The sequence below is a fragment of the Microcaecilia unicolor genome, chromosome 10, assembly GCF_901765095.1.
Source record: "Microcaecilia unicolor chromosome 10, aMicUni1.1, whole genome shotgun sequence".
In the NCBI taxonomy this organism is placed as follows: Eukaryota; Metazoa; Chordata; class Amphibia; order Gymnophiona; family Siphonopidae; genus Microcaecilia; species Microcaecilia unicolor.
This window is the reverse complement of record NC_044040.1, coordinates 51,218,321-51,230,918: the sequence shown is the minus strand read 5'-3', so window position 1 is coordinate 51,230,918 and position 12,598 is coordinate 51,218,321. Positions and strand designations below refer to the sequence as shown.

Genomic DNA, 12,598 nt, shown 5'->3' with positions numbered 1-12,598 from the left:
TAGTCTAGTGAGGGATTGCTAATTAATGTCTTTTTGGGTGATTTATATTCATAGTGAGATTTAGTGTTGTGGGTATTTGGATCTGTATTGTGTTAAATTGTGTTACCCTCCCTTCTGTTTTTTAAACACAGACTTTTCTCCCACTTCTTTACAATTTTTGAAATATTCTGGGAGTTTTTCTCTGTGATTTTTTTCTCGGAAGGTGGTGGAAGCCTGTGATGGTAATATCTACAGTGGAGCATAAAAGTCAGGCTCCTTGTTACACTGAGGCTATTTTTTTTTAAATTTAAAATATTTTACCTTTCAAATCTGAATCCCCAGTATGACACTATATTGGAGTGATGTGTTTGATAGTTTCTTTGTTATGCAATTAGAACATAAATTTAACTATTACTCATATTTTGAGTATCAGCACTTCTTCCAATAGAATGAATTTTGGAAAAAGATAAGCACAACCTGTGACAGAAGATTGGACATCAATCTGACACAGTGAGGGTTTCAGAGTTGGTATCAATCATTAATTATCTTTTTTATGGTTCATCAAGCAAATTACACAATAACCTGGGCAATGGCGGGTAGAGTCTGCCTGCCGGGTTTGGTAGCCCTAGATTTTCGGGGGCCGGAGGAGTTCGGAAACAGACAAAGAAACACATGTGTCTGCTTTATATATACAGAAGATGGATCTGAAAATGTTACATTTTCTTTTCCAATATACAGTGTTATTATTCAAGTATTTTATACTGTTTTTTAATTTATTGTTATTTTCTATTTGTGTATAATACATATAAAATATAATTTTATATAGTAATTTTCACATGCATATAGCCACATACATGCATAAATGGCCTCTTATACAACACTGAGTGATGTAAAAGTATGCACTATGACATAATCACACTTATTTTGCCAATAGACGTCTACGCGGTGGAGTGTAGGCGAAGTTCACAAGGATGCATATAGATTATAAAATACGTTAATTTACATGCATAAAAAATTAAAGATGCAGACATTTACATTTGCTCTTATGAATGCAAGATAGATTTTTGTCATTTATTTTATGAAGACAACTAGGTGTCTACTTGTCTTGATAATATAGCATCTAAATAGGTGCCTATTTACCCTCTTAAACCAGGCACCCTGTTATAAAATTTTGCTTTTAAAGGACGATTCTATAGCAGGGTAGCTACAGTTAGGCACTGGAGGGTGCCTAGTAGAGCATATTCTAATAAGGAATCTAATTGAATACTTTGCTTTATAGAATAGTAGTCTAACTTGATACACATACACCTAAATGTTGGTGTAAATGTCCGCCCCTAAATGACAGGAATATATGTGTAACTTATAGTATTCTATCATTTATGCATGTAAGTGTGAGACTTGCCCAGGCACTCCCCAGGTCCACCCTTTGTACCACCACTGTGCAAATACACACTATACGAGATACATACAAATTTACAGAATAGCACTTAGAGGGCAACAAAGCAGAGAATGTACATAGGTGCATATAGTAGAGTGAGCAAAGGCAGGCCTGGTGCCTTGAAAACACAGCCATAGAGAGGTTTGAAAGTGAAATACACCTGCTTCTCTCACAGGTCAGGAGAAAATAAATACACCATGAAGTAGTTCTTTTGTTCAAAAAGTTCTCTCCATGACGTGCACTAATCTGTCTCTCAAAAAGTAGCACTAACAGCTTGCCTCTGGCCTAGAGTCCTAGAGTTACATAAGAACATAAGAATAGCCATACTGGGTCAGACCAATGGTCCATCTAGCCCAGTATCCTGCTTCCAACAGTGGCCAATCCAGGTCACAAGTACCTGGCAGAAACCCAAATAGTAGCAACATTCCATGCTACCAATCCCAGAGCAAGCAGTGGCGTCCCCATATCTGTCTCAATAGCAGTTACAGTTCTGTCTTTCAGAATGCAGCACAATTGGCCATGCTTGTCCCCCAGTTCAAAAGTTATAATTTCAGCAGGGTTCCAAGATAAACTTGGGCTACCTGAGTAGACCTTCTGCAGTTTACACTTCTGTGGTGGAGGCATAGGGTGGAGGGCTTCTGTTCTCTCCTCTAACTTCCCTCACTGATCTGTGCTGAGAGTTTTTATCCTGTCTTGATCTCGCTGTCCCTGCTCTGCACCTGCAGAGTCATCTCTTCCCTTCCCTATAGCTTGCCTTTTTAGGTGACTCTGTGACTGCGAGGGAGTGCTCTAAAGGGGGAGCGGTAATTTTCTATAGATTCCCTCATATACCCTCCCTCTCAGCTCAATTCTACCCAGTAAGCGTCCGTAGCATCAGGTTCCACCTCCTGAGACAGGAAATCAGCATCGGCTGCTAGGCATAGAACTTTAAAACTGAAGGGTTGGATACTGAGGAACCACCATGATGCATGCATTAGATTCCTTATGGCAACCAATTCACTTGAGGATCTGTGATTAGCAAGAAGTGACATCCCAGCAAATAATACTGGAGCATTTCCAATGCCCATTTGAGTGCTAGGGCCTCTTTCTCAATAACCGCATAGTTCCATTCTCAGGAAAACAGCTTCTGGATAATGAAGGCATAAGGTGTTCTTCTCCTTCAATCTCTTGGGCCAGGATTGCTCCAAGTCCAATGTCTGATGCACCACAAATGCTCAGCTGAAATCAGGGCTCACCAGGAGCAGCTCTGAACAGAGGCCCTTTTATAGGCGCTGTTAAGGGGGAGCAGTGCATATGTGGCACTCATTTCCTAAAGATAATATATGCACCTACGTGCCTTTATAAAACAGTCTTCCAGAAAGTAAAATATAAAAATTAGAACTAATCAAGGCAGAAAAATTAATAACACAATATAATATAAACAAGATATGTGAGAGAATGGAACTGCATGAGAAGGTAGATTAACAGCAGCAGTGTGAGTGCACATGTGTAGGTGGTGAAGGTGGAGAGGTGATGAGGGTTCAAACACTGAACTTTGGAGAATAGAAAAAAAGAGTAGGAGTTAAAAAGGGAAAAACAAATGCTCCTTGAGATAGTCAGAAATATGCAGAGAGGTTGGAAGAAAAAACATTTCAACACACAATGCAAGAAAGACAAAGATCAGCAAGAATTGACAAAAAGGGCACAATGTTTGACAGCAGTGAAGATCAAGGTGCATAAAGACAATTCTCTGCATATGGCACTGAGAAGTGAGTTAATAATGCAAAATAAAAGGATGCCTAAACAACGGAAAATAATAAAAGCATGTCGAAGGGGACCACAAACAGAAGAAGTGGAGAGAAGGAGATCAGTGAGGCCAACTTTCTCCTTAAGTTTATGAAAATAACAATAGTGTACATACTCCAGGAAAGAGTCGAATAAAAGAGCCCTTAAAATTGAATCAAAGAATAATGAGGACAATACTCAGCAGTCTAGTTACTGAATAAAAACATATGGCTAATTTATCCTTACATTTTTATACATATTTTGAGCCAGGCTGTATGTTAATCTGGCCACTGAATAGGATGGCATTATAGTATATGAATAAAATATTCAGTTCCGAGAAAAAGTGTGTGAACCCAAATATAATCATTAGAACTACAAGATTTTACCACGACACCTATATTGAATTGAAAGCAATCTTTTCTTATTTAATAAAGCAAAGTTGCTTACCTGTAACAAGTGTTTTCCACGGATAACAGGACAAAAGTCCTTACTGATGGATGTCGTCACCTGCTAGACCCCAGTGCAGTGAATAAAGTAAGCCGCTACTGAGGCAGAGGAGTAGCCTAGTGGTTAGAGTAAAAGGCTGAACTCCATGGAAAATACAGTTCAAATCCCGCTTCTCCCACAAATACTCCTTGCAACCTTGCAAATGTCATTGGATTCTCCATTGCTTCAGGTACAACTTAGATTGTAAGTCCATTTGGGCAGGAAAATACTTTGCCTTCCTGTTTATAATTCATTTAGAGCTCATATTTGGAACACATAGAGGGGCATTTTCATTATGACGTCTAAGTCCGATTTTGGACGTTTTGCACAAAATGTCCAAAAGCCGAATAGGAAAGAAGGTCATTTTTGAAAAAGAAAAAATGTCTAACTTTTTTTTCCCAAAAATACCGATTTAAACAAGGTTTTGTGCTTTGGACATTTATGGTCCATAAAAATAAAAATGAGTAAGTGCAAAATGTAGAGATTCATGCCATTGGCACATAGGAGGAACCAGCATTTGTAGTATGGGTGCATGCAGGTCAGGGGAGAGGAGGGTCACTGCTGGGCATGGGTGCATGCAGGGCAGGGACGAGGAGGGTCACTGCTGGACATGGGTGGATGGAGGGCAGGGGAGAGGAGGGTCACTGCTGGGCATGGGTGGATGGAGGGCAGGGGAAAGGAGGGTCACTGCTGGACATGGGTGGATGGAGGGCGGGGGAGAGGAGGGTCACTGGGTATGGGTGCATGCAGGGCAGGGGAGAGGAAGGTCACTGCTGGACATGGGTGGATGGAGGGCAGGGGAGAGGAGGGGAGAGAGAAGAAATGCAGGACATGGATGGAGGGGAGAGAAGAGTGAGGAAGGAGATGAGATGAGGGAAAAGGAAGAGAAGAGAAAAACTGCACATGGATGAAGAAAATAGGCAGAAGCTGAGGACCAGAAATGAAGAAGAAAGGAGGAAAGGAAAGAAATAAATGGAAAGGAAGCCCTGGAAACGGAGTTAAGAGGACAGATAGCAGCAGAATCAGATACTGGGCCAGCATGATCAGAAAAACAGTCACCAGGCAACAAAGGTAGAAAAAAATCATATTATTTTTATTATAGTGTTTGGAATATGTTCACTTTGAGAATCAGGTGCTCAACATTAAAAGTTTATATTTATTTACTTATTTATGGCATTTTATCGCACATTAAACATGAATTAGAATGGAACCTGGGATCATTTAATTTTTTTTCCTGGAGTAATGCATTGCCACCCTCCCCCCAGGCTCTCTCTCCCCGGCTATAGCCAGCTCTGCAATTTGGGGGGAGCGCAGAGGGGGACGGGGGGCGCAGAGGAGGACGGGGAGGGGGCGCAGAGGGGGACTGGTGAGAGAGCCTGTTGTTAAACATTTACCAGCACACCACTGAGTAGACTAGTCTCCCAGACATTCCAGGAGAGCAATGGGGCACGCTAAGAAGAACAGCAGTGGTTAAAACAGCAGACTAAAAACCAGGGAAGCCGGGGTTTTGTTACTCATTGTGATTTGAGCAATCTTCCATTGCCTCAGGTGTAAACTTAGATCCTAAGCCCTGTGGAGAAAGGGAAATACCTACCGTTCTGAATATAATTTCCCTTGAGCTATTACTGAAAAGGCATGAGTTAAATCTAAATCCTTTTCTAAACTATAATGTGGTGTGAATGTATGACTAGAAGTATATATCCCAGTTTAGCAATTCTAGTCTAGAAGGCTAATCTTAGTTGGGCTACCAATGCTGCCATGGCTCTGATATTATTAGCCTTGACAAATCATTCCAGGGAGAAGCTTACCTGGACATAAGTGAAGGACATGCAATCTGCTAGCCATGTGGACAACCCAAGGCTTTTAGAAGTCAAAAGAAACAAAAACTACATTCTAAGGGATTTATCCACTAGATAGAAGGCTAAGGCTGTTCCATAATCCAATGCACGCAAGGCACATTCACCTTCATGGGCATGGGGCATAGGGGAAAATGTTGGAAAGGCAATTAATTCTTAAGTGGATGTCTGAAACTAACTTGGGAAGGAATTTAAGATGTGTGCACAGAACCACCCTATGTCTGGAAATCCTAAGAAACTAATGGGCTTCTTTAAAAAAATGCAGTAAGCAGTTACTGTGTGAATTAGCAACGCTTACCATACAACCACAGTGACAGTTAGTGTGTGGCTGTAGAACATCCTGCGCTATATATATATATATATATATATACATATATATCATGCAGGATGACAGGAAAAGAGTGGAGAAGATGCAGGTTTACATCTGTGCTATGTACAATACCAAACAAAAGACTTATAACTGATACTGCCAGACTGCAGACTCTCCTTACTCCCAGCACATTTATAAGTGGTAACTTAATGTTAATATCACCAATTAGTGTTTGAAAAAGCCCTCAGTTTTCACCACCACTTTCAAAGCAATATCATGTATTTTTTTATTGCTTGGTGGGATAGCATCTCTTTCATTGGGCAATTTCTAATATGTGCATATATGTGCTATTGTAACAGTCCAACCGTGCTACCCAAAATGAAAATGAAAAATAATAATAAGGACTGAGCATGTGCAGCACAAAAACGAGTATGGCGGTGTAGTTCATGCCAAGCACAAGAGACAGCATGATATTTAACCAGAGTCCCAGAAGAAAGTAGTGAAAACCGCGGTGTCGGGCGCGACTAGGGGAATTCTATTGGACTTTTGTTATTGGCAGTTGAGGAACATCGGGGCGCTCCACCATTTTTTGAAAAAAAGTGGACAAAAAATTTATACAAATTAACACACTGAGAGAGGGAGCTGGCCTATGAATCACCTTAAAAGATATGTTTTGATTTATTATTGAGCACCGTGTATTATTTTTCATTTTCATTTTGGGTAGCATGGTTGGACTGTTACAATAGCACATATATGCACATATTAGAAATTGCCCAATGAAAGAGATGCTATCCCATCAAGCAATAAAAAAATATATGATATTGCTTTGAAAGTGGTGGTGAAAACTGAGGGCTTTTTCAAACACTAATTGGTGATATTAACATTAAGTTACCATTTATAAATGTGCTGGGAGTGTCTACAGTCTGGCAGTATCAGTTATGTCTTTTGTTTGGTATTGTATTTGGACTTTTTTACTTTAGACTTTTTTTTTTTATATATATCTGTTTATTGGCACAACATTGAGCATACATAAACATCAAAGCCAACAGACTAATTACAAAACTCAAACATTCACAGTTCTAGAATAAAGGAATGCCAAACTCACATATTTTAATTTTAACCCCCCCCCCCATATCCTCCCCGCTCCCCTAAACCCTAATCTCCCCTCCCCCCTCCCCCCTCCCTCAACAATTCAATATTCTACTATTTGCAATGGGAGTGAGCGTGTCCCAGAACGGCGACCAGATTTTACAAAATTGGTCTCCTCTGGTGGAAGCCAAATCATTGACTCCTCGTCTTTCTAACGAGCAGCACTGCATCATTGCCCATCGCCAGTGTAGTGTGCAGGGGGCCTCCCGACTAAGCCACAGCTGCAAAATAGTTCTTTTCCCCATCATCACTGATCTCTTCAAATAGGCCTGCAGTCCTTCCGGCTTATGCCCTCTTATCAGGAAGGTATCAAATAATTGTCCAGGAGTGGGTTTCCAACGCGCCTTCCACATAGCCGAGATTTGTTGACCCAGGGCCAGCCAGAATGCTGATACTACGTGACAATGCCAGAACATGTGGCCCAGGGAGGCCCCCCCCCCCCCCCCCCATGGCACACTTGGGACAATCATCAGTCTCTCTCAGAGATGCTCTAAAGGCCCTATGAGGCAAAATGTGCAGCCGAAGAATGAATTTATAGTTCAATTCCCACCAGGCTGCATTCACAGTCACTTTATGAATAGATTTTAGGCAGTTCGTTGCTTGCTGCGACTCCACTCGCCACTTTAATTCCTGGCTCCACAAATCACAAATAGGAGTGGTATCGAGTGGTTCTAGAGAGTCTCGTAGGCAGCTGTGAAAGTATTTCAATGAAGTTCTATGTTGTGCCTCCAAGTCCAGTAGCTCATCTTGTCTCTCCCAAACTCCCTGCCTCAGGGAATCTGCAGGTAGGGACTGAATATAGTGTTTCATTTGAAAATAAGCCAAGTTGTCACCTTGTTCAAGAGCAAATTCCTCGCATAAAGCCTGAAAGGGTTTAATGGTCCCCTGCTCTGTGACTACCTGGAACAGATAATGGATCCCCCGGACAGCCCATCTCCTCAACAAGCAGGAAGATTCTCCCTCCGGAAATGCCGGGTTACCCCGAATCGGCAGTAGGGGCGTCACCGAGTTGTTCCACTTGTGTGTCTTGCAGAGCCATTGCCACGTTCTGCGTAGGGGAAGTATTATATATTTATAGGGTCCCAGGGGAGTTAGCTGATCAGAGGGGGCATGTAGCCAATACGAAAAGTGTAAGGGTCCCATCAGCGTGGTTTCGATCCTTGTACATGAGAAAAATTCAGAAGATCGAAACCAGTCTGATATGTGTCGTAAACAACTTGCTATAGAAAGAAGTTTCAAATCTAACAGCCCCAATCCCCCCTTCTCCTTTGGCCTCATAAGTTTTTGAATCCCAATGCGTGCTCTCTTCCCCTTCCATAAGAACCCGTTAAGCTGTTTCTGAAGCCATTTGTCCTCTTTATAACCCAACATAAGCGGGAGCATTTGCAAAGTGTACGTCCACCTAGGAAACAATATCATGTTGAATAGAGCTATGCGGCCATGTTTTTACTTTAGACTTTAAGGAGGGGGAGTATATATTGTTCCAGTGTGTAGATCTGTGCTATGGGCATGACATTAAATAATTGACAGATATAAAAACAAACAAAAAATCCATACTACTTAACCTTCCTATCTCTGATCAGAAGCATTTTATCCCTCATACCTTAATCAGTAGCACTGAAGAACCTCACCTGATCTCATAACCCCCCCCCCCCCCACACACACACACACACACACATTTGCCCTTTATATCCAGCCCCCTCACCTACCCTATGGAGATCCCTTCTGACTCTCAAATATTTAGGAGTAGCATTTGACTCCAGACTCACATCAGTTCTATAGTGAAATCCAACTTCACATTAGCCCTTCAATATATTCAGTCTATTTGTAACTAAATTGATGTCCCCACCTGCACATACATGTTAATTGATTTCAATTGGCACCAATAATTGCCTGTTAAAAAGCCAATTGGCAGTAATTGGCTTATTATTCATTTCAATTGGGCATGCAAATTGGTTACACACCCAAAACACTACTTTTGATGATTGTTATAGAATTCGGAGGTTAGTGCACACTATTGTCCATTAGAGCACACTAAGCTTTAGTAAAAGGGCCTCTAAATGACTTCTTTGCATCATTTATAGAATAGCACAGAGAGTGTATAAAGCATTTATGCTTGCAAGTGTTCACTTATCCATGTAAGTGCTAGCATTCTATTATATATTAAACTGATGCACCAAATTATAGAATGAGGGAATACAAATGTAACCTCTTATTTTACAAAGGGATTATAGGTATATGGGGGTAGGGGAATTGCCATGTCAGGATTTATACCTGCTTAAAGGCACATATAGGTTTTTAAAAAATACTCGTTTGGCCTGGGATTTACAAGAGCCATTCAGAAATCTCCTTAATCCAGTGTCGTTCATTTTTACCTCCAAAATGAAACTACTATTTAATTGGTGGCATTTACACATGTAGATTTGTAAAATGGACAAAGCAAAAGAGGAGGAAAAGTCCCTCATGCAAACGTGAGCATGGAAGAACAAAGTGAGGAGAATTCAAGGAGGATGTTCAATGAGTCTTTAATTCTGACAAGCATAAAAACAACCCGACATGGCCGTGTTTTAGGGGTCAATATATCTCTTACGTTCTTGGCAATAGGACTGCATAAGAGAAGAAAACAAGGTCCTCGCTGTGGAACCGCTGTACAGTCTTCGAGGGGAAAAAAAGCCACTGTGTTGGACCGCAGATCAACTGTCAATCGTCAGTGATGTGAACATCCTCCTTGAGCTCTCTTCACTTTGTTCTTCCGATTTGTAAAATGGAACATCTATATGTGGAAGTGGTGTCGCTTACATGTGGGAGTTGTGAAATCAAGCAACAAAATGTAGTGGGAATGTCCAAATGGATGAGCTGAGTGATCCACCACTGAGAGGTCCTTTTATTAAGCAGTGGCAAGGCTAACGCGCGGGTACGCCAAATTGGCACCTGTGATAGTTTCAAAGTTGGAACGCGCTGTTTCCCACAGTAGAAGATATTTTCTATTTTCTATCACGGGGGGGGGGGGGGGGGGGGGCATTCCCAGTGGTAATCAGCAGTACAGCCACATTGGTGCACACTGCATGATTACCACACGAGTAGCACATGAGCCCTTACTGCTAGGTCAATGGGTGGCAGTAAGGGCTTAGGCAGTAAATAGCTATACGTTACGTTTAGCTTTAGCGCATGGCCATTTACTGCCCTATTGAAAAATGCTTTTTTTTCCCAGCCACGGTAAAAAGAAATGGCCCAGCGTATGCCAAAAACACACGCCCACACTACCGTAGGCCACTTATTTTTACCGCAAGACTCCAGAGGAGCAGATATGTAGAAATCAACTGGATAAAAAAATCTTATACTACAATAATCCACAAAACTAATGTCTCTGGAGCAGCAGTTTATTCTCCGAGAGTTTTATGATTCTAACCATCTGCTCTTTGTATATTTTTTTCCAATAAAGACAATCAGTATTGGATCACTAGGCTCGTCTGGTTGGGCATTCCCACTATTTGTTTCTTGGTTTGGTGTTTTGTGGGACTTGTTTGGTTCTTCTCTTTTGTTTGTGTGGAATTGTGAAAACATTACTTCCATGTGAAAGTGCCGACACCACCACGTGGAAGGTGCCGAATCTGTGCTGTTCATTTTTTCAACATCTGTATTTGATCCCACTGCATGTACCAGCAAATACATTTGCACTCCACCAGCTGTTTTAGGGAAGTTTCTGCATCAGCAGATCCTTTTCTAAAATACCACCAGAATTTAGCACCTTCCAACCTGGATGTCTCAGTCCTAATCTCTATGGTCTATGTTAAATGGGGTTCTTTATGTTATGATGTTATTGTTTGTAGATTACTTTGAATATGTTTTATTGGATGGGAAAGCATTATAAAAGCAATTTCTTATATATATATATATATACACATACACACATGTCTGGACCAGTAACAAGCAGCTTCTTACATTTAGATGAAGTTTATTTATCCAGTGCCCAATGACTTTATATTCCGCAGTGTTGTTGTTTATTTGATACTGGTAAATATCGTAACGTCCAGGTGCATCCCCATTTTCATTGAAAGTAACTGGTGTTCCAGCACTTCCTGTAAAAAGCCAGGAAAGGTTTATTAGAACTGAGGTACTTCTCAAAATATTTCATTTCATTTGTTTCATAGACATAAGTATAAAATACATTAATTCACGGATTCTATATATTGCACTTTCAATTGCATGCATACATTTGGGTGCACCCAATTTGCACACGCAACTTAATTAAACAATGAGTCAATCAGTGCTGATAATTGGGCAATAACAAGCAATTATTATTGGCACTAATTGAGAATCATTAGAATTCACGTGTGCATCTTTTTAGGCGTATTCTCTAAAGAGCTGTACATAAATTCTAGTGCATGGACCCAAAAAGGGAGTGTGGCCATGGGATGAGCATGGGCGGGCCAGGATGTTCCTGCAATTTATGCGCATTGTAATTGAATTAGGGGATTTGTGCCTACTTTATGCGCAGGGATTTACACCATGTTTTTATTGGTGTAAATGGTCATGCATAAATGTAGTTGTGGTTCCCGATGCTAAGCGTTATTCTATAAACTGCGTCTAACTTTAAGTGCAGTTTACAGTATAGTACTAAGCGTTGTTTTTTCGGTGACAAAATTTTAAGCGCCATCTATAGAATCTAGTCCTAAAGGGGTAATTCCATAAAGAACACCTATGTGAGAATTTCAAAAAGGTGCTTATTTTAAGCCTATTTTAGAAAGGTTAAGTCAAAATATTTATACAATCCAATAATCCTGCAGAATAAAAAATATAAATATATAGAACTAATAATTTTATCTTAATGTGGACCTTCAGCAGAGAGATAGGCCAAAAATAAGAACATAAGAAGAGCCCAGAATCCTACTTTCAGCAGTGGCCAATCCAGGTTACAAGTACCTGGCACAATCCCAAATAGTAGCAAGATTCCGTGCTACTAAACCCAAGGATGACTGTGGCTTTCCCCATTTCTATCTCAATAGCAGAGAACTATAAATGGCAACTCTCAGTACTTGTTCATTGGCTCAGCATCCATGTATCTCATTTATAATTATAAGGGGGGGGGGGGAGCTATCAAGCAACAGTAGGGCCTTAAGTCATGTTATTTGTCCCGTAACGTGACTTAAAGGTCTCTAATGCAGTTTGTCTTGCCCTACTGCAGTCATATTTAGGTCACCGTGGGTTACATAGTTGTATTATGGGTATAAAATGATGGTAAAATCACTCTTGCCTAAAACTGGGATTATTTTACCATGCCAAGAAGCATCAGGCCTCAAAGTTACAACTTGATGCTACTGGGCCACAGCCTATAGGGTCGGTGCTGTTCCATTCCACCCACCCCCCCGAACACAATTCCCCACCCTCCAAACATAACAGTATATGAAAACATAACCTCTAGCAGTAGTAGTGTGAGATTACATCTAGGGGGCATCATTTTGGAGACAGCACCAGCAGGGCATGATTGACTAGGGATCGCTTCTGCCACAAGACCACTGGACAACCAGGGAAAATGATGGTAGGGCTCACAGCAACGGTGGGGGACCTTTAGGGGGTGGGGGATGTGACCGGGTGGGGTGGAGAGATGTGATATGG

At 41.0% G+C, this 12,598-nt stretch overlaps 1 protein-coding gene across 1 annotated transcript in view; it reads right to left on the bottom strand.

The window, feature by feature from the left end:
* Positions 1-12,598, bottom strand: part of GRM8 (glutamate metabotropic receptor 8) — a 731,609-nt gene that overhangs the window by 83,481 nt on the left and 635,530 nt on the right. Inside the window, exon 7 of the mRNA XM_030216821.1 lies at positions 10,925-11,061. Within this exon, the coding sequence (XP_030072681.1) occupies positions 10,925-11,061 (137 nt within the window). The remainder of the gene's footprint in view (positions 1-10,924; positions 11,062-12,598) is intronic.